The sequence below is a fragment of the Calonectris borealis genome, chromosome 1 (assembly GCF_964195595.1).
Source record: "Calonectris borealis chromosome 1, bCalBor7.hap1.2, whole genome shotgun sequence".
In the NCBI taxonomy this organism is placed as follows: Eukaryota; Metazoa; Chordata; class Aves; order Procellariiformes; family Procellariidae; genus Calonectris; species Calonectris borealis.
Window position 1 is genome coordinate 957,686 of NC_134312.1, and position 23,291 is coordinate 980,976.

The window sequence follows — 23,291 nt, forward strand, 5'->3', positions numbered from 1 at the left end:
AGGGCCCGAAGGCGCCGCAACCGTAACGGTGCCGGTGCAGCCAACCGCAAAGCGTGTCCGAAGTCCAGCACGCCATCCGCGAGGGAGCGGGATCTGCCGGGGAAAGCTGCGTCGTTCCCTCCGGGGATGGTGCTGAGCAGCGGCAGCCCCTTGGCGTTGCTTTCAAAGCCAGGTCCGTTGTGCCGTCACACCGCGCGCTGTGTCCAGGGGTGGTGGCGGCACGGTTCGTGGGGGACGAGCCCCTTGGGGGTGGTGGCTCCGAAGACACCATCTCTGGCCGGGGATTGCTCAGTCCCCAAAGCCTCGTCGCAGGGAGGGCGACCAGGGACGCTGCTGCGCGCCTGCCCCGGGCTCTTGCAGGGCAGCTGCTTCGGCCGCTCGCGGGGACGGTGACAGGGCAGGAGGGAGCCCTGCCTGGCCCCTGCCCAGCCCCTGCCCGGAGCCCCTAAGCAAAGCCAGGGTTGGGGGACGCTGTCCCTGCCGCTGGCACTCGCGGGGGGGCACTGCCAGCCTCGGTGGCAGCTCCGTCCCCACCCCGGCTCTCTCCGTGCTGGGGTGCGAGCCCTGGCCCGTGCCATCGGGCGATGCGCTGCCGAGCAGTGCCACGGAGCCTGTCGGGGTGCTGCGGGGCGCTGGGGGCTCCGGGGGGCAAGGGGTGGCCTGGGACGGGCGAGCAGCGCCCTGTGTCCTATATGGGTTGTCTTGTACATCTTATATATTATCTTATACGGCTCACCGGGCTCGCTGCTGCCGATCCTGCTCCATGAGACCTGTCACATGCGGGTGCAGCCGTGCAGTGCGGCTCCAGCCCTTCCCGGCCCCTTCCCATCCCTGCATCGTTCCCAAATCCCCACTGCCGTTTCCGCTGGAAAACTCCCCTTGTTCCTCAGCCTTTGAAGGGATTTTATTGCTGCGAGGGGCCCCGAGCAGCTGATGGGCAGCGAGCGGCCAGATGCCCTCTGATTCCCTTTCCTGGGCATCTCATCCCACAAATGTTGTTAATCACTGGCTGATAACGAGCTTGTCTAACGAGCAACTTTTGTCCAGGGGCTTGCGTGAGCAGAGGTTGTGTACCCGGCTTGCACAGATCTCTTAATTAAAGAGCTCTTTGAGCTTTATTTTCCCCTCCCGCGGGCAGGGTGGGCAGGCAGGCGGTGGGTGCGGGGAGGGGGTGCTGGGTGCAGGGAGGGGGTGCTGGGCGCGGGGAAGGGTGCTGTGCGTGGCGTTTTGGGGAGACGAGACCTTTGATGCTTCCCTCTGTGAGGGGATCCCAGCTGAGCAGCCTGGCACGGGGTGAGCGGGACCGGGGGACTGGCGAGAGGGGCCGGGGTGCTCGTGGGGGTGGTCGGCTCGTTGGAGGGACCCCGGCCATCTCCACCCCCCCCAAATTCCCCTCCATCCCGCCCCCTTATAGAGCTGGGAGGAGATGCTCGGCCTGGCGCTGCGAGGTGGCTGCTGGCACATCCTCGTGGCAGGATGCTGGTGTCGGCCAGGGGCTCCCCTCGGGGTTTCGGCGCAGCCGGGGCGCGGCAGCGCTCGGGGAGCCCACCCTGGGGTGCAGGAGCGGGAGGGCACCCACAGGAGCGGGCGGGGGGTGCTGGGTGCCCCAACTTCGGGGTGTCTGCTTTGGAGCAGGGAGCGGGCTGCCTCCCCACAGGGGTGCTCATCACCGGAGGTTTTGGGGGCTCCCCTGACCTGTGCCCCTCTCTGCCCCCGCTGCAGGACAAGAACAGGAAGCTGAGGCCCCTCTACGACATTCCCTACATGTTCGAGGCCCGGGAGTTCCTGCGCAAGAAGCTCATCGGGAAGAAGGTACGGAGGGGATGGGGCCGGTGCCGAGGTCCTCGCTCGTCCCCGGCGCAGGCGGGTGCTAACGAGGGGCCGGGAGCCGTCGCTGCCGGTGCCGGTGGTGCCGCCTGAGTCCTCATGGGTGACCCGGAGGCTCTCCGCGGGGAATGGCGGGGTGCCCCCAAAGCTGGAGCACCCTTTGAGCTGGCCCCTCCGAGGGGTTGTGGTCTCGCTTTCAGCTGCACCCGTTTCCCCGGGGCGCTGCATACCTGCGTCGCTTTGTATTTCCCTTTGTTTCCCCGGTATATTTTTCTAGGCTGGTTTAGAGCAATTCAGGGGATAATGTGCACTTAACTACTGAAGCACATGCTCAGGATGCAATTTTCAAATGCTCATAAAATGGTCAAATAAAATCAATTTCCTTCATAGCGAGGCTGCTCGCTGCTGCTCATTGAGGGCTATTTCCATGCCTAATTGCATCTTTCCATTTCAGAGCCCTGTTATGTATTAAAAAAAAAAAAAAGGAAAAGGAAAAAAAAAGCAGCCTGCGAGACTTTTCTAAAGGGAAGTCTGTCACCTGCCGTAGTCAAAAGTGGCTGCCAGGATGTTGCGGGGACTTGTGAAGTGAGCTCCGGTCTCTGAAATGGAAACGCAGGCATTTCTGGGAAGGTCCTGGCCCCGTGCTGGGCTGCACCTCGGCAGGGTCCCGGGCTGAGCGCTGCCGGCCACCCCGGGGGTTACCGGCGCCGGTTTTCCTCCAGCTGCGGCTCTGTGGTGCGGCGGAGCGGGGTTTGCTCTGTCCCACCCCGCCACGCGTGGCTGTTGCTCAAAACCAGCCTTTTTCTCCCCAAACCTGTTTGCGTTCCCCCTTGCACGCTCGCAGGCGGGAGCCGAGGCCGAAGCCCCCGGCTCCGGTCACCGGGTCCCCACCGCGGCTGGGGCTGGGGCCAGCCCTGCCAGAGCCCTGGGTGCTCGTGGTGCTGCCTGCGCCGCTCCTGTGTCCCCCGAGGTGCTGGGGGAGCCGTCCCCATGCGGGGCAGCCCCGGTCCCCGGCCGTCCCCGAGGCTGGCAGCTGCTCTCTGCGTCCCCCCTATCCCCACCACCGCGTCCGGGCGGCGCGGGCTGCCGTGCCGGGGAGGAGGGTGAGGGTCCTGCCTTCCTCCCGGGACCCCCAGCAGGGTGCTGTGGCGTGAGGCATCCCGCTCACTGCACCCGGAGGGGTGGGCAGCAGGATCACCCCACCCGGAGGGGCAGGCAGGGGCAGGCAGGGGCAGGCAGGGGCAGGCAGCGGCGCACCCTCGCTGCTCGGCTGCCGTTGGATCGCTGTCAGCAGCAGGAGCAGGGAAGCGGGACAGCAGCCAGCTGCCGCTGTCCCCGTGCCCAAAGTGTCTGGTCAGGAGCCAGTGACCCCCAGAAATAGAAGCAAAAAGCCGTTTGGCTGCGAGTGCCGCCAGCCGCCATGTTTAGAGCTCCCCATAACCTTGCAGCGCGCTGCTGGGGCTGCGCCGCGCTCCTGCCTTCGCCGTTGCGGTAGCCTTGGGAGCCGGGCGCCCGCTTGCCTTTGATGTTGCCTCGTTTGCTTTATAAATATTTCCTTTGTCAGCTCCACGTTTTTCACTTCAGATTAATTTGATTGAGGAAAGCGATGAAAAAATCCTTTCCGTTAATGATCAGAACAGTCCCTCGAGGTTGGCGGCGCGTTCTGATTTGAAATGACAGCCTTGCACGGGGTGGCTCGCCCTTGCCTTCTCGCAGCTCGCTGTCAGCATCAATCTTTGCCGCAAAATCCCTCTTTTCCCACCCCCTTTTTTAATATACTTTTAAAGCCCACCCCGGCGGGGAGCGCGCGACTTCTCAGAGCTGTCTTCTTGCGGGGAGATCAAACGGGGTGGGCTGGCACCGACGTGCAGCGCTGCCCGCGGCGTCGGCACGGCTCCAGCTCCTTGCGTCTTTTCAGGGGTGCCCTGGGGGAGCCCTGCCTGCCCCGGGGACCCCTGCCCATTCCGGGGAGCCCTGCCTGCCCCGGGGACCCCTGCCCGTTCCGGGGAACCCTGCCACCCTCCGAAGGGTGTCCCTTCCTGCAGAGCCCCGGGGTCGGCTGATCTCCTGGATCCTTGGGAGATCTGGTTCTCCTGGATCCTTGGGAGATCTGGTTCTCCCGGCTCCTCGGGCAGGTCCGGCAGTCAGACCGGTGCTGATGGCTCCGGCCTCGCTCTTGGCATCCCCGGCTGCGAGTCCCCATGAGCTGCGGTGGCCCCTTGAGCTGCTGCCCCACCGCCGAGCACCTTCTGGCCCCCCTTCTTCTGCCCTCTCCTGCATGGGGTGATGGGTGATGGGTGCCGAGCGGCTGTGCTGACGTGTCCCCGAGGAGCGGTGGATGTGGGGACACTCCCCGTCGCAGGGGACTTGAGGTTTGGGGTCTGTCCTGTGCACCCCCAGTGCCCGTCCCAGCCTGTCCCCGGGGCCGGGGCTCCCCCGGCCCGGCTCGGAGCCACCTCCTGCCTTTTGTTTGCCTGGGAAGAGCTGGCACGGCTTGACGGCGTGACAAGCCCCGGGAGGGATCGCTGCTGGCAGCCGCCCCGGCAGAGCGCGATCATCCCCTTCAAGATTGATGAATTAAATATTAGGAATAATTAGGCCAGGATGAGTTTTTGGTCTCGCTGCCGGTGCTTCGTCAGCCGCCTCCTCGGCCGCAAGCACCGCGTGTCTGTCGGGCTTAGCCGTGCCATGCCCGCTGCCTGCACCCCGGGGCTGCCTGCCGGGACGTGCCGTAGGGCTTGTCTCATGGGTGCTGTCCCTGTGCCATGGGGACCCTCCTCGTGGGTGCTGTCCCTGTGCTGGGGGGACCCTCCTCGTGGGTGCTGTCCCTGCATGGTGGGGACCCTCCTTGTGAGTGCTGTCCCTGTGCTGGGGGGACCCTCCTCGTGGGTGCTGTCCTGTGCTATGGGGACCCTCCTCGTGGGTGCTGTCCCTGCATGGTGGGGACCCTCCTCGTGGGTGCTGTCCTGTGCTATGGGGACCCTCCTCGTGGGTGCTGTCCCTGCATGGTGGGGACCCTCCTCGTGGGTGCTGTCCTGTGCTATGGGGACCCTCCTCGTGGGTGCTGTCCCTGCATGGTGGGGACCCTCCTCGTGGGTGCTGTCCTGTGCTATGGGGACCCTCTTTGTGGGTGATGTCCTTGCACAGTGGTGACCTTGCCTCGTGGGTGCACGGTGGCAGCTCCGGAGGGCTGGTGTGACACTAGAGGGAGCTGCACTTTAGGAATTGTGGAGCTGGGTGTACCCCCCATCCCACCCCGCCCCGCCCTATCCCATCCACCCCACCCCATCCCACCCCATCCCAAAGCAAGTGGCACCCACTCCAGGGAGTGGGACCTGCTCCCAGCAGCCTGGCCACCCCCTGCCAGGGTGGCCGCTCCCACCCCCATAGCTGTCCCCTGCGGGGCAGCGCTGTCCCTTTGCCATCCCGGGGCAGGTTTGCTTCAGTACATGGACACGGAGCGGGGTCGGAACAAGCCATCCCTCGCCCCTGGGCAGCGTGCGCTCGGGCAGGGACCTGCTGGGCTTTGCACGCGCGTGTGTAAGACGCTAAGTGTGAGCTGGGAGCTGCTGGTGCACGGGCTCCCCAGGTATCGGCAACCCCGACTCCCCTGGGCTGGGCGGCCAGGGTCCCCGGGGCTGTTGCCCGCCCGTGCCCGGTGCCGCAGGAGGGCAGCCCCTGCCCAGCCCCTGCCCAGCCCCTGCCCAGCCCCAGCAACCCCAGAATGGGGGGGACCTGTTTCACCAGCAAGGACAAAAGTCCTCTGGCCGCAGCGAGCCGTCTGTCCTCAGCTGCCCTCCTGACACCTCCCGCTGCGTGTGCTCCGGCTCTGCCGCCGGCAGCGTGCCGTCCGGTGCGGGCAGCGTGCCGTCCGGTGCAGGCAGCGTGCCGTCCGGTGCGGGCAGCGTGCCGTCCGGTGCGGGCAGTGTGCCGTCCGGTGCTGGCAGCGTGCCGTCCGGTGCGGGCAGCGTGCCGTCCGGTGCTGGCAGCGTGCCGTCCGGTGCGGGCAGCGTGCCGTCCGGTGCGGGCAGCGCGCCGTCCCGTGCTGGCAGCGTGCCGTCCGGTGCGGGCAGCGTGCCGTCCCGTGCTGGCAGCGTGCCGTCCGGTGCGGGCAGCGTGCCGTCCGGTGCGGGCAGTGTGCCGTCCGGTGCTGGCAGCGTGCCGTCCGGTGCGGGCAGCGTGCCGTCCGGTGCGGGCAGTGTGCCGTCCGGTGTGGGCAGGAGTGCTGTGAAGGCAGCAGGGGTGTTTGGGGTCAGGCACCTCGAAAGCACCATCTTGGCACGATGGGATCCCATGAGATCCCGTGATCCCCTCTCCTCTCCGGTTTGGGGGTCATCGCACCCCTACCAGCTCCAGGCAGATGAAATTAATTGGAGATTAATGAATCTTGCTGCTGTGTACTGCTCCCCCAGTCTATCACGCTCCTGGCTGCCCGGCAGCTCCCGTGGGACGTCCTCTCGTTGCCGGGCCCGGCAGGGAAGCCCTCACCGGCGCGTGGTGCCGTGCCCGGGCCTGGCCCTGGGTGGGCAGCTGGAGCATGGGGCGGGCTTTGCCACGGCTGCTTTTGTGGGTGTCTGTGGGCATTGGAGGGGAGCGGGGGCTCGGGGACCGCGGGGGGGGTGCGGTGCCGGACGCTGAGCGCGGCCGTGGCCGGGGGAAGGGCTGCGGTGAGCAGGCAGGCAGGCAGGCAGGCAGCAGCCCGGGTCTCCGGCGCTGCGGTCGCCGATGCCCGTGTGTGCTGGCCCCGGGCAGCAGCCTTGAGGGACGCAGGTTTGCTGGGGCGGGCGAGCAGCCAGCCCTCCTGGCGCTCCCAGGCACCCCGCTGCCTGTCCCACCACCCGTCCGTCTGTCCCGCCGGCCCTAAGGGCTTTCCAGCTCCGGCTGCTTCCAGCCCGAGCCCCAGTTCGTGGCCGGGAGAGCCTGGAACCCGGCCCGGGGGCAGGGGCTGCCTGCGCTGCGCTGGGCTGGCACAGCGGGCAGAGGGCTTTGCTCTCGCCGCCCGTTTTCCACCGCCTTTTCTTCCCTGGCCGCTCGCCCCCCGCTCCCTGCCCTCCAGCCCTGCGGCAGGAACGCCGCGTCCCCCGCCGCTGCGCCGCTCCCCGTGCCGCGGCACGGAGCTGCCCGCGCTGCCCGCCGGCTGCCTGTCCTGCAGAAACGCAGCGCGATAGCTTCCCCCGGGCCCCTGCAGTAAAAATAAACCGCTGCGACTGCTTCCAGAAATAATTCCCTCTGTCCCCCTCCCTCTGGAGAAAGCACCGAAGGGAGAAGAGGAAGAAATATCCCCACGGCCGCGGCGGCCCCTTCGTGCAGCACTGATCACGTTAGGAGAGGAGCCGGGCTGTGGGGAATCACATCTGAATTCCCAGGGCCCCCGAGATAGATGCAATATAATATATTTTCTCTCTTGCCCTTTCATCAAAGCAGCGTGAAGTTTCTAAAGCTAGGATTTTTACGGCCCGTCGCTTCTCCCTTTAACAGACCTGATTTGTTTTTCTTGACTCTTCTGCCGGCTTTCGCTGTGCCGATGCCGGCTCCCTGCACCGCCGCGGCACGCGCCCGGTGCAAGAGCTGCCGTGGCCCCTGCAAGGGAGCTGCACCCTCCCGGCAGCCGCGGGAGTGACCCAGCGCGGTGGAATTTGCCCAGTGGCACGGGATGAACCGGCTGCCGCGGCCCTGGCCCCGCCGCAGCGCCCGCCGGCATTCGGCTGCCGTGCCCCGGTATGGATTTGTCTCCCGCGGTGGAATAAATCTCTGGTGCACGTCGGGGCGGGGACGGCTCCCTCTGTACAGACACTGCCCATCGATTTCAGCGCTGGGCATGCACCGCCGTTAAGCAGCTTTTTTTAATTATGCCATCGTGCAGGCAATTGAATTGAGCCTAAATGGGTGCTCTTGGCCCTTTCCTCTAATTAGCTGGGGGGGATTAATCATTCGGATGGAGGGAGATGGCACGAGATAACTCAGGGAAAAATATCCCCTGTGCACGGAAGCGATTCAATCCCTTCCTTAAGGGCTGCGCTGCAGCTGGCGGGGGGGCGGCGGGCAGAGGGGCGGCTCTCCCTGGGGTGCCCGAGCACCCACGGGTGCCCGACGTAAGGATATGGGGCTCTGCGGTGCACCGGGGTCCTCGCATCCCTGGCAGCGCCGCATCCATCCCCTCCGCAGGGTGCTGGTGTTGGGGGACTGTGAGTTTGGTGGGGACCTGGTAAGGTCCCGGGGATGCCGAGAGGCGGTGACAGTGGGGTGAACCCCGTGACCTGCCCTGCAGTGGGCACCGGGCAGGGGGGCGGCTTCGGCAGGCAGAGGCAGGCAGCAGCCCCCCCGCTGCCAGCCTGGCGAGGGGGTGCCCGTTTCTCACCCCCCTGCACCCCGTCAACCGCGCAGCTACGAGCGGAGGCTTGTGCGGGGCCAGGGCGAACCCCCAAAGCCGCGACGTGCTCCTGGGGCTTTATTTTATGCCTCTGGCCCTGGGGATCATTCCACCCGTTCAGCCAGCCCCGCTGAGACGTGCGGACCCGGCCGCGCTGCCCGGTGCCCCGAAGCCTGGCACCGCGGGCGCGAGCACCCTGCTCCTGCCGCGGCAAAGGGGCTCGCGGGTCCAGGCTGGCGCTGAGGGCCCTGGCGCTCCCGCGGCACAAGGGCCGGCGGCACGCGGCCTCAGCGGTGTGTGCCGTAGCCAGTCCCTGGATTGGCGGGGAGAGCAACCGTGCCGTGCGCGGTCGTCCCCGGATCGATGGGGAGGTCGATAATTGGAGGCTGGCGGGGCTGCGCGTGGCTGCTGCCGAGGGACGGGAGGAGCAGCGTGTCTGAACCGCGGCCGTGGGGTGCGCGGGTGGCCGGCCCTCGCCCTCCATCCCGACGCCTGCGCCGATTTATCTGCAAAGCTGCAGCTTATTTTTAATGCCTGGGGATTTGTTAGCGATGCAGTGCAGGGACGGAGGCTCATCAGAGGGGAGGCTGACAGCGAACTGGTAACACCTCTCCTCTGCGCGAGCCTGCGAGCACGAACCCGAGCCCCCAGCGTACCTGGGAAGCCGCCGCGGGGGCTTTCCCTGCAGTTTTCCAGTGTGTCCGCCTGTGTCTGGTCAGCGTGGCGCAGAGGACGGGGGTGCTTCCCGGGATGCTCCTTTTGGGGTTACCCAAAGCAGCATTCCCAGTGCCAGCACCGCCGGCAGACCTGGAAAAACAGGGGACGGGGTTTGACTGGGAAAAACGTTTCCCCCTGGAACATCATCCCTCTCCCTGGAGGAGGGAAGGCTTTTGCAGGCTTTTGCAGACTTTTGCAGATTTTTGCACTGATGGGCAATTTTCGCCGCGTGTTGCTGGCAGCCTGCAAACTTGGGGAGAGCTGGCAGCACGGCACGGCAGCAGCCACCTAACGCGGCGATGGTCGGGGCACAGCTGGGGGTTTTTTGGAAGTCCCACTTGCTGCAGAGCGGCGCGGCCGGGAGGGATGGGGAGGGTGCGCGGCGAGGGGCGGCCGCTGCTCCCCAGCCGCTGCCAGTGCCCGCGGGGGGATGCAGGCGCCGCCACCCGCACCGCAAACAACCGCACCCGGCCCTGGGGAAGCGGCGACTGCACGCACCCGGTCTTGCTGGCCGTGTGCCGGAGCCGGGATGCTGTGCCGAGAGCGTGCCGGTGCCGGCGAGGCTTTGCAGGGTGCCGGCTCCCGGGCTTCACGGGAACGCGCTGCGTCATCGCCGCTGCTTGCCGGCGTGTGAAGTCGGGGAGGATTTTGCTGTTCAAAGCCTTCTGGAGAGCTGGCTGCTCCCCAGTGCCGAACTTGGGAGAGATCTTCTCCCGACTGTTCTGCTCGGAATAAACAGTGCATGCAGATGCAGATGAGCAGGAGGGGAGAACTCTGCCGGCGCGCTCAGCTCCGGGCGCTGCAGTGGCCTGAAATGGCTCCCTGACAGCAGGGGAGGGTGAAGAGAGCAACTGTGGTTGTTCCTGGTGTAATGACCAGAAATTCGGGGCCATTTCCTCTCCGTGCATCTCTTTTGCTCTTTCTGATGCTTCCTCACATGGCTCTGCCGGGCACTTCCATTGCCAGGCTGCAGCCCCGAGTTATTCGCGGCTCCGGCAGAGCCTGCCCCAGCAAGGTCAGTCCTACCCCGGGGCTGCTCGTTCGGCTCGGCTGGGCTCAGCTTGGCCGGGCTGGGCTCGGCCGCCCGGGGCTGCAACCCGGGGGGGCTCGGTAGCCCCGCCGCTGCCGGAGCCGGTGGGGAGGAGGGAGCGCAGAGCCCCGCGGCTGCTGCAGGCTCCGCTTTCGGCAACGGTTGAGGCACTGCAGGCTCCGCGGGGGCTGCTTTGCAGCGTGGTGGCTTGGAGCATCCCCCGTACCGCATCCCCGGCTCTTCACCCGCCCTCCTCGGAGGGACCGTGACGGGAGGGTCCGGTGAGGAGCGGTGGAGGGGCTTAACAAGGAGCTGGGTGAAGCCAAAGGCAAACGGAGCTGGCTCCTGCTTGCCGTTCCCAGCAAAGCACCCTTCCTGCAGTGGGGCGGGTGGTGAGGCTGGGCTGAGCCGGCACCCACAGCCCTCGGGAAGGAATCTGCCTCTCCGGAGAGAAAACGTGACGCTGGAGCTTTCCCCCGGGGGTCCTGCTGCCCCACAGTGCCTCCTGCGTCCCCCCACCCCGCCGGGGTTCACAGCTCCGCTGGGCACGGCGGCAGCTCTTGCTAATAGAGACCACAACGTGGCATCTGTTTAGTGTCCTGCCAAGTCACGGAGGAAGCGTTGGTGCCGCTGGGCTCCCGTAGGGATGGGGCGAGCCGTGGCCGGCCGGCTGCAGCCGGCTGCTCCGGTATCGTTCAGGACCTGCTGAGCGGTGTCGGCGAGGAAGGGTCGGGCTGCAAGTGAGTGATCGGCCCCAGCTCGTGCCTGCTGGGGTGGAAGAGCTGGAGGAGGGTTGCAGAGCGTCCAGGCATGCAGGACCTGCTGCCCGGCCCCGTCCTCCCTCGCCGCTTGGGTTTATCTCTTACTGCACTCGCAGCTGATGCCATCACCACGCTGCGCCTGGACCCTGCGTGCCGGAGCGTGGCACATCTAGAGTCCGCCGGTGCCTCCCCGCGCTGTCCTGCACCGCGGCTGCAGAGCTTTACCCTAACGGCGTCTTCCCCGGGGCAGCACCCCGAGGCTGGTCCCCGTGCCGGGCTGGGGTGAGCAGGATGCGGCATCCCGGGCGCATCCCCTCCCGTGGAGCTTTGCTCGAGCCTCGGGACCCCACGTGCGCACCCGCCGGGCAGGGCACAGCGGGCCACGGCTCAGTGCCGGCGACGCTTTCCCATCTGACGGGGGATGGCGGGCGGTGGGTGTGCCTCCCCAGCATGGCACGGCACGGCACGGCACGGCACGGCACGGCATGGCACAGCCTGGCTGGCCTGGGACGGCAGCCCTGGGGACAGCGGTGCAGCTCCGGCGCCAGGGCTTGGCAGCGAGCCCCCGTGCCCGTGCTCCCCCCGCAGCAGCCAGGCTGGAGGAGGTCAGGGTGCAAATGGAGTAGAGGGGTTTAGTTCCTGGGTGGCATCAGCCACATCCCCGCTGCCCCCGGTCCTGTCCCCGGGGAGGGGAGAGGAGAAATAAAATAGGCCAAGCTCAGGGCTGTGGGGCTGCCCCGGCCCCCCCAAGCAGCCCTTGCTGGTGCCGGGGGCAGGGGCGTGTTACGGTGCGGCTGGGCACCGACCACGGCGGAACATCCCCCGGCGGGGTGTCCGCCCGCACCCATGGGTGCCCTCCCCAAGCTGGAGCTGCAGCTCCTGCCTGGCGGTGCTCTTTGCCCCGCAGAGGCGGGGGGCTCATCCCTCGGGGGCAGAGGTGGGGGCCAGGACGGGTGCAGGGCTGCGTGGGCAGCACCTGCATCTTGGTGCCTGCAGGTTGGAGGGACGCAGGGGCAGGCTCCCTGCCGTGCCGGTGACGTCCCTCCCTGCTCCCCGCGCTCCAGCCTGGCCCGGGGGGCTCAGAGGGGACCGTCCCCTGCTGCGGGGACACGGGGCGCAGCAGGGAGGAGGGGGCCAGGCTGCGGCGGGTGGGCGCAGGGTGGGTGCATATGGCAGGGGTGGGTGGCAGACCAGACCTGCTCTGCTATAATTACTGTCTGAAACGCCTGCGGATCTCCCGGCCTTTCTTCGTCACAAACTCGCAGGGACTATTTTTACCTCCCCTGCGAGCTCGTGCCGCGTGTCAGGGCCAAGAAGGGGAGCTGGCCGCCCCCCTCCTGCCTCTGAGGGCGGGAGGGTGCTCCCAAAGACCTGCCTGCGAGCGCCAGCCTGGCCAGCGAGCCGGGGACCACGTGCTGGGGACCACGTCGTTGGGACCATGGTGCTGGGGACCACATGCTGGGGACAGCGTGGCAGTGACCATGTGCTGGGGACCGCATCACTGGGACCATGATGCTGGGGACAGTGTGCCAGAGACCACGAGCTGGGGACCGCATCGTTGGGACCACGATGCTGGGGACGATGTGCCAGGGGCCACGTGCTGGGGGCCCCATCCGGGGGACCACGTGTTGGGGACAGCATGCCAGGGACCACACGCTGAGGGCCACATCACAAGGACCACGTGCCAGTGACCACACGCTGGGGACCGTGTACCAGTCACACGTGCCGGGGACGCGGTGCTCAGCACCCTGGGCACCGTTCCTCCTCCTGCCATGAGTTTTTGGCACCGACGGCCCCGCGATTCCCAGGGGCCGTGTCCTCCCTGCCCACCCTGGCACGACAGCCGGTGGCAAGGCATAGGGCGCGTGGGGACGGGGACAGGGACACGGCTCACCAGCGCTGGCTCAGCCACCCTTTCCGCTCACCCCGCAGCAGGGTGCCGGGCACCTCCGTGGTGGGCGAGCGTGGGCAGGGGCTGGCAGGTCCGGCGCAGCCCCGGCTGGTGGCCGGGGAGCCGGGGTGGGTGACATTGAACGCGTTGGCTGCACAAAGGCATGTGAGTCTCTGTAGTGCCATTCTTCTCGGGGCTGGATCTCCTCCAGGGAGGAGAGCTGGCGGAGTGATTTAATTCACACTGACTGCAGCTGACCTTGGAAACCCGCCGATAGACGGCCGCCATCGACGCTGGCTGGCGTTGGGAGGGAGCGAGAGCCCGCTGCGGGTCCCATGGGTGCGGGAGGGATGGGGGGAACCAGGCAGGGACCCTGCACGATCGGCCGGGCACCCCGCATCCCACCCCGGTGCCAGCCACCCCCTGCCCTCCGGGCCCCTCCGCGGCGCCGGCAGCCACGGGGAGCTCTGCTCGTCGCGCTCTGCGCCCGGGAAGCGCTTTGCTTTTTACACCCCCGTGAAGCTGCGGGCCTGCGGGGTGGCAGCGACCGTCACTTATGTGCGTGCCCGGTGTCGGACAGACCCGGCTCACGGCCACCCGTGTGGGACCGTGGTGGCTCTGCGGTCGGGTGCCCTGGGGCGCTTTCCCTGCAGCTTCGGGTCCCTGCGGGTGCCGATGGGTGAAGCCGGGCTCGGCGCGGGCACAGCACAGCTCTGCGGGGCGGCTGCGGGGGCCCGGAGCGGAGCCCCAGAGCTGGGTGCTGCTCCTCGCCGTGTCCCCTGGTGCTCCTGGGCTGGGGGTCTGGGTCCGTCACAGCTAAAAGCGGTCAGGTGGGGCTGGGCTGGGACCGGCAGCTCCCCGAGCCTGGGTGTATGGCTGCGGGAGGTGCCCGAGCCGGGCTGGGGGTGCGGGAGGTGCCCGAGTCACGGCTGGGGGTGCAGGAGGTGCCCGAGTCGGGGCTGGAGGTGCGGGAGGTGCCCAAGTGAGGGCTGGGGGTGCGGGAGGTGCCCGAGTCGGGGCTGGAGGTGCGGGAGGTGCCCAAGTGAGGGCTGGGGGTGCGGGAGGTGCCCGAGCCAGGGCTGGAGGTGCGGGAGGTGCCCAAGTGAGGGCTGGAGGTGCGGGAGGTGCCCGAGCTGGGGCTGGGGGTGCAGGAGGTGCCCAAGTGAGGGCTGGGGGTGCAGGAGGTGCCCAAGCCGGGGCTGGGGGTGCGGGAGGTGCCCAAGTGAGGACTGGGGGTGCGGGAGGTGCCCGAGTCGGGGCTGGAGGTGCAGGAGGTGCCCAAGTGAGGGCTGGGGGTGCGGGAGGTGCCCGAGCTGGGGCTGGGGGTGCAGGAGGTGCCCGAGTCACGGCTGGGGGTGCAGGAGGTGCCCAAGCCGGGGCTGGGGGTGCGGGAAGTGCCCAAACCAGGGCTGGGAGTGCGGGAGGTGCCCAAATCAGGGCTGGGGGTGCAGGAGGTGCCCGAGTCACAGCTGGCGGTGCAGGAGGTGCCCAAACCAGGGCTGGGGGTGCAGGAGGTGCCTGAGCCGGGGCTGGGGGTGCAGGAGGTGCCCAAACAAGGGCTGGGGGTGTGGGAGGTGCCCGAGCTGGGGCTGGGAGTGTGGGAGGTGCCCCAACTGGGGCTGGGAGTGCGGGAGGTGCCCAAACCAGGGCTGGGGGTGCAGGAGGTTCCCGAGCCGGGGCTGGGGATGCAGGAGGTGCCCAAACAAGGGCTGGAGATGTGGGAGGTGCCCGAACTGGGGGTGCAGGAGGTGCCCGAGCCGGGGCTGCGGATTCTCTCGGGAGCTGATTTTCCACTGGTGAAACCACATGCCCAAGGTGAGCGTTACGCCTCCGAGAGCAAGCACGGGAGAACGGGGGTGCACGAGGAGCAGGGAAGCAGGAAGCAAAACGCGCACTTCGGGCGTGCTTTCCTGCCTGTTTGCTGCCTTTGCTCCGAGCCGGCAGCCGTGGAGGGGACACTTAGGGGGCAGCTCTGCCCCGGGGGCTGCGGGGCGTTAGCAGGAGAGGGACCAAAATGCTCATTATGGGAAGGTTTTAATTCCTGGGTTGCAGCCAGCTCCCACTGCTGTCGTGCTGCTGACGGCGGCTCCTGGAGCCCTGTTTCGGTCCTTCGATACCCAGGGGCTTGGTCACAGTGCCATGGGTGCTTTCACGGCACCTTTCATCTCGGGAGCACCCTGGGAGGTGGGTAAATGCTGCGGCCGGAGCTCAGCACCCCGGGGAGAGCAATGCAACACGCCACAAAGCAACACTTTGCAATGCAATGCAACGCGCCACAATGCAACGCAATATGATGCAGCACAGCGTGATGCTTTGCAATGCAATGCGACACAACGCGTCGCTTCCCCGCTGCAGGCTGAGGTGTGACACCCAGCCCGATCCCCCCTCACTTTCCCGTGGTGCTGCAGGATCCGAGCCCGAGCTGTGGGGTCGCGCATGCCCCGTCCCCCCCGGCTGCGGGCGAGCTCCCCGCCAGCCGACACCGGCCTCCCGCCGGCCTTTCGCCAGACTCTTCGCCTAATTCCAAGCGAGGTGTTTCCCAAGCGAGCCGTGCCTCGCTGTTGAGCCAGATGACATTTAAAAAGCCCTGTAGTAGCTTGAATTTCCTAACCTGCCTCTCGGAGTAATCGTTGTCTTTTTTTCCCCTACAGTTGTTATGACAATAGTTTCGCTGGGAGGAATTGCTTTAACCTCTCCCCTTAATTGGCTCTTTCCTGCCAGGGCCCCTCTTTTGCTGCTGCAAACCTTGATTAGCTCGGCTGTACGCGGGAGCGAGCTGACGGCGGGGGTTTGTCAGGCAATCGTACCTTTTTTTGCATTTTTATGCTCATTTGAAAAGCAAGGCTTGGGAAGAGCCGACGGTTTGAAAGGGTTTACGGGTGCTCCCTCGCACCGCCGAGCTGGAAGCCTCTCTGTCTCCCTTTGACTCAAGCTGCCGGCGCTGAGAGCCGGCGGCGCGGGGCAGGCGCGGTGCCGTGTGGCGGCACACCTGGAAGAAGGCTGTAGTGCCTAAATACAGCCCCACGGCTGGGCCGGGGCGGCGGGAGGCAGCACCAGGGCTTCCCTGGGGAGCCCTGTGTCACCCCCGTGTCCCCCCATGTCCCCCAGCCCAGGGCAGCCTCAGCCTCCTCCGGCTGAAGTGCCGGTAAAGCGGTGAGGGAGGTGCTTTTCTGGGAAGGCGGTGGGATTGGGTTGGGTTTGCGTAGAAATGGCACGTACGGATGTGGGATTGCGTGAAGCGTTCGAGCACTCGGCCTTTAACTCCAGTACCTTTTTCCCCGCCGTTTGTTGCGCGGCCGTGGCCGGGAATTGCAGCTCCATGTTGCCGTGCAGGCGAGTGCCAGTGCTGCCGGTGCTTCCGATGCTTCCAGCCCCGGTGCTCCCTGCCCCGCAGCCGTGCGTATCCCGACCCGGGGGCGAAGCTGCGAGAGCAGCCAGTGGTTCAGGCAGCGTTGCAGGACATGCACCAGAGCTGGGGTCCCAGAATCCTGGGAGCGGGGAGGAGGGCGGGCAGCGCGGCCGGGAAGAGAGCGGTGCCGAGGACTGGGACTTGCTCAAGGGGACGAGAGAGCTGGGGAGGGGGCGGATATGGCAGCACAGCTCCTGGTCTGGTCTGGGGCTCCGGCTGGACCATGAAGGCCGGGTACAGGATGGAAATGCTGGTTGCTTGTAGTGGGCGCTGGGAGTGATGCCTGGCAGCTGCTGGGGGGTGACGGCCAAGAGCTGCTGGGAGGGTGATGCCCGGGGGCTGCGGTGCCGGGAACCTGAGCCACCATCGCACCCGTGAGCATCTCTGCACCCGCCAGCTTGTCCCGAGCCCCGGGGCGGCGGGAGGTGCAGTTATCCAGCAGAAGTTGCCCCCCCAGCTAGCCGATGTGCCCGAATGCCGCGGCTGCCCCTCTCTGTGGGAGGACGGGAGCGATGGCGGTGCCTGTCCCCGGCACGGCTGAGAGCCAGGCGGGTGGTGCGGGGCAGGCGGGTGGCGGTGGCATGGGCGCAGTGCACCCGGGGACGGTGCAGCTCTGCGCTGGTGCACGGTCGGGTTTCCGGGGTGCCCGGGGCTGCTCCCTGCCTCACCAAAGCGTTTTGCAAACCGGCCTCCGTGTCCCACTCGGCGCGGAGTCGGCGACGCTGATGCCAGCTGACAGCTACGGCTTAGCAGGGAGCTGGGCTTCCGTCTACCTGCAGGTACGGGCGAGCTCTCCTGCCAGAGGCCACAATGCGATTACCCGTAAACCAGGAGGCATCGGGGCTGGCTGCACGCTCGGGATCCCTGCCGCGGCTCTCCGGCACGCGGGGAGCTCGCCAGCGTGCCTGGCAGGCACCGGGGTACCCCTGGCAGCGCGAGTGCCTGTACCAGGAGCCCGGGGCGGCAGCTTGTCTGCCATGGGAGCTCCTGGTTTAAGTGCCCGGCCCTGGCTCACGCGCCGCGTGTCAGATGTTGCTTCGCTGCCGGTACCGTCGGTGCCAGCAGCCGGCTGGCAAAGGGCTCCTGTACCTGGGCACGGGGAGGTGCAGGGCCTGGCCGGCCGACAGCGGGGTTTGGGGCAGGGGGAGGACGGGGTGTGCAGGGAGCCCCCGGGCTGGACTCACCCTGTGTCCGTCTGTCTCGCCCAGGTGAACGTGACGGTGGACTACATCCGACCGGCCAGCAGCGCCACCGAGACCGTGCCCGCCTTCTCCGAGCGCACGTGTGCCACCGTCTCCATCGGAGGAATGTAAGTGCGGCCCTGGGGAACCGGGCACAGCGTTCCAGCCTGGTGCTCGCCGCGGCTTCGCGGGGCTCTGCCGCACGCTGTGGGGGCACCGGGGATGGAGGAGGGTGGCTCGTCCTCGCTGCGGGGCTGTGCGGTGCCGGCGGCTGTCCCGCTCTGCCCGGGGCCCCGCAGACCCGCACCCCCTGCGCTTGCCACCCCCAGCTCCGGCAGTTTGCTCCCCGTGACGCGGTGCAGCGGCGCGGGTTCTGCCGGAGCAGCCCCCCCTCGCCAGTCCTGCCCCCAGTTTCTGTGCCGCGGGCAGGTTCGGTGGCTTTCCCCCGGGACACGGGGGTGCCGGGCTCCTCCGGTGCGGCCCTACGGAGAGGTTGTGCCGGCAAGGCGCGCATCCGGATGGCAGCAGCTCCAGGAGCTGCGTAGGGGTGATTTGTCACAGGCCGTTTGCTTGCTGCTGCTTTTTTTTTTTTTCCCCTGTAGCAGCTATTTTGGAAAGCAACCAAAGTGCTGCAGCGCTGCGCTTTTCTTCCCCTTAATCCAAGGTCTGGGAAAGCTGCGGAGCATCTCGCTGCTCGGGGAGACATGGCTCCGTGCTGCCTGGGAAGCCGGAAAGCTCCCTGTCACCCCGCTCCGGTCTAATTAAAGCACTCGTGGAGTGACCTTCGGTGATGCTTATCTCACGAGTGGGTTAAATTTCCACTCCGGTGGCAAAGGAGATCCAGCCCTACCCGTGCCGGAGCTGGGGCTGCTCCGTGCTCGCTGCTGGGCCGTACTGGGATGCTGCTCCCGGGATGAAACTGCGGCAGCAGGAGCCTAAAGGGCTTTGCCGGACGGAGATGCCGGGCGTGGCAGAGCCCAGCGGAGCAGCCCTGCTCTCCTGCGCTGCCCGCACCAGCTTTAAACCCACCCGGTTTATTCAGTGGTGCTTTAACCGCGTCCCCGGGGAGCTAATTCTCCAGCCGAGCGTGTCTCGCCGGGTTTTCGGGAGGGACAACCCGGCCACTGCATTTTTGGGGCTGTTTGTAGGAAGATGAGGTCTTGGGTCCTCAAGGAGTGGAGCGTGCGGTGCAAAACCCACCGGCCTCTCCCCGTGCCCGGCGGCTGCGGTGCTGCCGGCCCCGGGAGGCTCCCGGCAGCGCTTGTGCCACGCCGGGCGCGGTGGAGGGGCAGGATTTCCCATCTTGGGAGCATCTTGCCGAGCGCTGCCGCCCGCTCTTAGCGTCTCCAGCTGCAAATTGCTTTCAGATAGCTCCCAAGTCGCATCCCTGTTTCGGGAGGAAACCTGATGTGAATTTGCAGGGCCGCTGCTCGCGTTGACTTCATCGCCGTAATCAGGCGTCAGCCGAGCGAGCGCTGGGAGCTGGCGCCGGAGCGTCTCTGCGGCGTGCAAGCCTCGGGGGCACGGCGTGGGGCAGCCCCTTTGCTCCCGGCTGCCCGCGGCCACGCCGCGGCGGTGGAGGACGGTGCTGGGCGCAGGGTCCTTTGGCTGCTGCGGTCCCAGCGAAGGTGTGGGCGTAACAGAGCAGGGTCTGTGCCGTGCGGCCCGCGCCGCGCTGGGGACGGAGCGGGGAAGAAAGCCTGGCTTGTCCGCCTGGCATCCGGGCTGGGCTGAGCCTGCTTGGCAGGCTGAGCACGCCGGCACTCGCCGGGGCGGGCAGCCCGGGCAGGGCGCTAACCCCTGCCTGATCCTGGGGCCTTCAGCTCCCTGGCGCCTGCCTGGCTGCTGCCCTCGCTGCGTCCGTCGCGCTTCTCCCTTCCAGCTCCCCAGCGTTTCCAGCTTGATCCCTGGCTGGGGAATGCCGCTGCCTGGCATGGCCCTGCCCAGTGCCCGCGTGCCGCAGCCCTCCCCGTCCCACGCCGCCGGCGCCCGGTGTGCCGAGCGCCTTGTCAGCGTTTACGCCGCTGCCGGCGCTGCTGCTCCCTGCTGAGCACAGGAGAGGTCAGAGGTTTGTGCTCGGCTGTCACAGCAAAGCCGCGCTGGCACGGAAAACAGGGAGAAGGGGCCGCCGCTGCCGGGACGTCGGGAGCCCCGCGGGCACCTCCTGTGCCGGTCTGGGCTCACAGGGACGGCTCATCCCACCGCGGGTGCTGTTGGGAGGGTGCCCGTGCGCCCCGGGCACGATTAATGTGGAGGCACCCGCAAAGTGGTGGCAGAGGGACCCGGGGACGATGGGGCAGGTCTGCTGCGACCAGCGGGAGAGGATGCGTGTGCGGGCTCTGGGTTCACACCAGCCTTTGCTCTTTGGGAAGCTCGTGGCATCCCACAGCATCCCATAGCATCCTGCAGCATCCCACGGCATCCCACAGCTTCTCATGACATCCCACAGCATCCCACGGCATCCTGCAGCCTTCCATGACATCCCACAGCATCCCATAGCATCCTGCAGCATCCCTACAATATCCTGTGGCATTCCACAGCTTCCTATGACATCCCACAGCATCCCATAGCATCCCACGGCATCTTGCAGCCTTCCATGACATTCCACAGCATGCCATTGCATCCTGCAGCATCCCCACAGTATCCCATGACATCCCACAGCATCCCATGGCATTCCGCAACATCTCACAGTATCCCACAGTGGCTGGCAGCAAACCACAGCATCCTGCAGCATCCCATGACATCCCACAGCATCCTGCAATGCCCCACGGCATCCAGCAGCATTCCACATCATCCCATGACATCCAGCAGCATCCCATCACATCTCACAGCATCCCATCACATCCCACAGCATCCCATCACATTCAGCAGCATCCCACAGTATCCAGCAGCATCCCATCACATCCAGCAGCATCCCGTCACATCCCACAGCATCCCATCACATCCAGCAGCATCCCACAGTATCCAGCAGCATCCCATCACATCCCACACCATCCCATCACATCCCACAGCATCCCATGACATCCAGCAGCATCCCATCACATCCCACAGCATCCCATCACATCCAGCAGCATCCCACAGTATCCAGCAGCATCCCGTCACATCCCACAGCACCCGGCTCCTGGCAGCCCTGGGCCGTGCTGCCGTCGTCAGCGCGTCCTGTCCTCCCGTCCCCTCGCGTGACAGGCGGCTGCTAGATCCGATCCTCGGGAAGCGCCGGCTCTCCTCTGGGACATCCCTCGGGGTGGCCCCGGACCCCTTTGCCTGGATTTTCGGCCGGTTCGCAGGCAGAGCCTGGCTGCGGCCAGCGGCGAGGGGTCCCTTGCCGCCAGCCCTCCTGTTCGGGGTTCGGGGGGGCTGGATCCGCCCGACCCCCCGAGGGGTCTGGCTCCGGGGGCGCGTCCCCGCAGCCCTTCCCCGGGGGGACTCGGAGGCTGCGCAAACGCTTGGGAGCAAAGGCTGCTGAAAATCAGGAAGAACAAATTTAAGGAAAGCCCTGAGCCCCGGCCGGGGGTGGTACGTTCCCTGCAGGCAGCGGGGCCGGGCTGCTGCGTTTTGGGGCTGATTTGGCACAAATGGCGAGTTTTGGTGATGCCACCTCTGGGCACGGCGGGAGGGGCTCATGGGGGGCTGGTTTTGGCAATCTGTGCCAATCTGTGCCAGGCGGCGAGAGCCGGAGAGGTTTCGGTGGGTGAAAACGCTGCTGAAAAACTTCCTTTTGGGATTTTCGGGGGGGAAACTGTGAAATGAGTTTTGGTGTGGGTGGGGGGGGCCTGCAAACGGCCATTTTTCACTCCGCCGTTCTTTAAGTGGCAAAAACTATATTTCACGGCCTAATAAGATTTTTTCCACAGCAAAGAGCTTTTCATCTGCGTTTTCATATTCCCATTCTTTAATCTGGGCTTAACTGGGGGATGCGTCTTCCCTCTGCGCCGCAGCTCCAGCGCTTCTCCCCAGATGCTTTTATTTGAAGCGGGGGGGGGCTGCGGTTGCACCCCGCTCCCCGAGCAGGGCGGGAGAGGAGCGGGGAGCAGGGCTGGAGCCTGGCGTTTAATTCACGGTCAGGAAAGTTCTTCTGTAAGGTGTTATCCCTGCTCCCCTCTTCCTTGTCCGCTTTCTAGCAGCGGGGGGGGGATCGTTGCAGGTGCAGTGCACCCGCTGCAGGGCACCCGCTGCAGCGCATGCGCTGCAGCGGGTGCCCTGCAGCGGGTGCACTGCAACGGGTGCATTGCAGCCAAACCTCTCACCCCTCCTCAATGCACCCACTGCAGCGCATCCATCATGGTGCTCCCGTCGTGCTTCCCTGGGTGCCCAGCACCCAGCCGAGTGCCAGGATCAGCCCCCGTGGGACTTCCAGCTCTAAACCTGGAAAGAATTTGGGATTCCCTCAGGATTTGCAGCCCTGGGGGGTTTTTTTTTGCACTCATGCAGCAGGATTTCATGGCCGGGGATGTTAGCGATGCTGGGATGCTGGCACGGCTCAGGATTTCATGGCCGGGGTTGTTGGTGACACTGGGATGCTGGCACGGCTCAGGATTTCATGGCCGGGGTTGTTGGTGACACTGGGATGCTGGCACGGCTCCGGATTTCATGTCCAGGGTTGTTGGTGACACTGGGATGCTGGCACGGCTCAGGATTTCATGGCCGGGGTTATTGGTGACACTGGGATGCTGGCACGGCTCCGGATTTCATGGCCGGGGTTGTTGGTGACACTGGGATGCTGGCACGGCTCAGGATTTCATGGCCGGGGTTGTTGGTGACACTGGGATGCTGGCACGGCTCCGGATTTCATGGCCAGGGTTGTTGGTGACGCTGGGACGCTGGCACGGCTCTGCAAGCTCCAGCAGCTGCCCTCAGGGCATCCAGCCTTTCCAGTGGCCCAGGGAGGGTGACAAGGGGACACTTTTTCACTCCCCTTTCCAGGGATGAAGTCAGAGCATCCAAGGAAGCTGCTCAGAGTTGGGATCAAAGCAAAGGGGGGTGGGTTTGGGGTTTTTTAATGCAATCCGTGGCACCGCTTCCCCTGGCTGTGTACTGGGCTTCAGGGGCTGCTGGGGGCTGGAGGCGCCTGCCCAAGGTGGCCAGCGGCGTGGGCTGGTCCTGCTCCGTGCCACTGCTGGGAATGGGGTGCTGGGCGAGGTCCTGCGACCCGCTCCAGCTGCTCTGCCGTCCCGGCGCTCGGAGGCTTTGCAGCATCGCGGCCACGCAGGTCCCCGACCATGGGTGGGAGGTCTCGGTGCTGGCAGGGGAAGGCGGGGAGCTGCTTACATGAGGGTGCCCGGGGACAGCCACCCGCTGCAGGGTGCAGGACAGGCACCCGCTGCAGGGTGCAGGAGGGGCTCCCGCTGCAGGGTGCAGGACAGGCACCCGCTGCAGGGTGCAGGAGGGGCTCCCGCTGCAGGGTGCAGGACAGGCACCCGTTGCAGGGTGCAGGACAGGCACCCGCTGCAGGGTGCAGGAGGGGCTCCCGCTGCAGGGTGCAGGACAGGCACCCGTTGCAGGGTGCAGGAGGGGCTCCCGCTGCAGGGTGCAGGACAGGCACCCGTTGCAGGGTGCAGGAGGGGCTCCCGCTGCAGGGTGCAGGACAGGCACCCGTTGCAGGGTGCAGGAGGGGCTCCAGCTGCCGCCCAAGGAGCGCGACCTGAGCCCCTGGGAGCATTTTGAGCCGGAGCCGGGCGCGGAGGCGATGCTCCGAGCCGGGCGGCACTGGGGGCTGTAGACGTTTCCCTGCCTGGTGCAGTCCCAGGGCTTTTTGCCGTGCAGTGGATGGTGCTCAGCTCACCGAAGCCCAGGGCGCTGCGGTTTGGGTGCCTGAACGTTTCCGAGAGGTGCATTTCCATACTCACTGCTGTCTCCCCGAGCCCCCTAACAGCACTCGGATGCGTCTCTGCAGGGCCGGACTCTGCCCTTCTCCTGGCCGGGGACGTGCGGCGCAAGGCTGCGTGCTGGAGGGCTGCGGCGTTCCTTGCCCGTGCAGGATCAGGGTCGCGTGAGCACCGGGAAGAAGAGGCAGGATGGAGGGATGGTTGCAGCCGTGGGGGTGGGCACGGGGCTGCTCTTCCTCCCCAACGTCTCCCTCCTCACCCAAAAAGCCGGGTGATGATC

General features: G+C 66.6%; 1 protein-coding gene across 1 annotated transcript in view; it reads left to right on the top strand.

Moving 5' to 3' along the window:
* SND1 (staphylococcal nuclease and tudor domain containing 1) overlaps positions 1-23,291 on the top strand; it is a 138,017-nt gene that overhangs the window by 46,822 nt on the left and 67,904 nt on the right. Inside the window, exons 11-12 of the mRNA XM_075141220.1 lie at positions 1,723-1,812; positions 17,214-17,314. Of these exons, the coding sequence (XP_074997321.1) occupies positions 1,723-1,812; positions 17,214-17,314 (191 nt within the window). The remainder of the gene's footprint in view (positions 1-1,722; positions 1,813-17,213; positions 17,315-23,291) is intronic.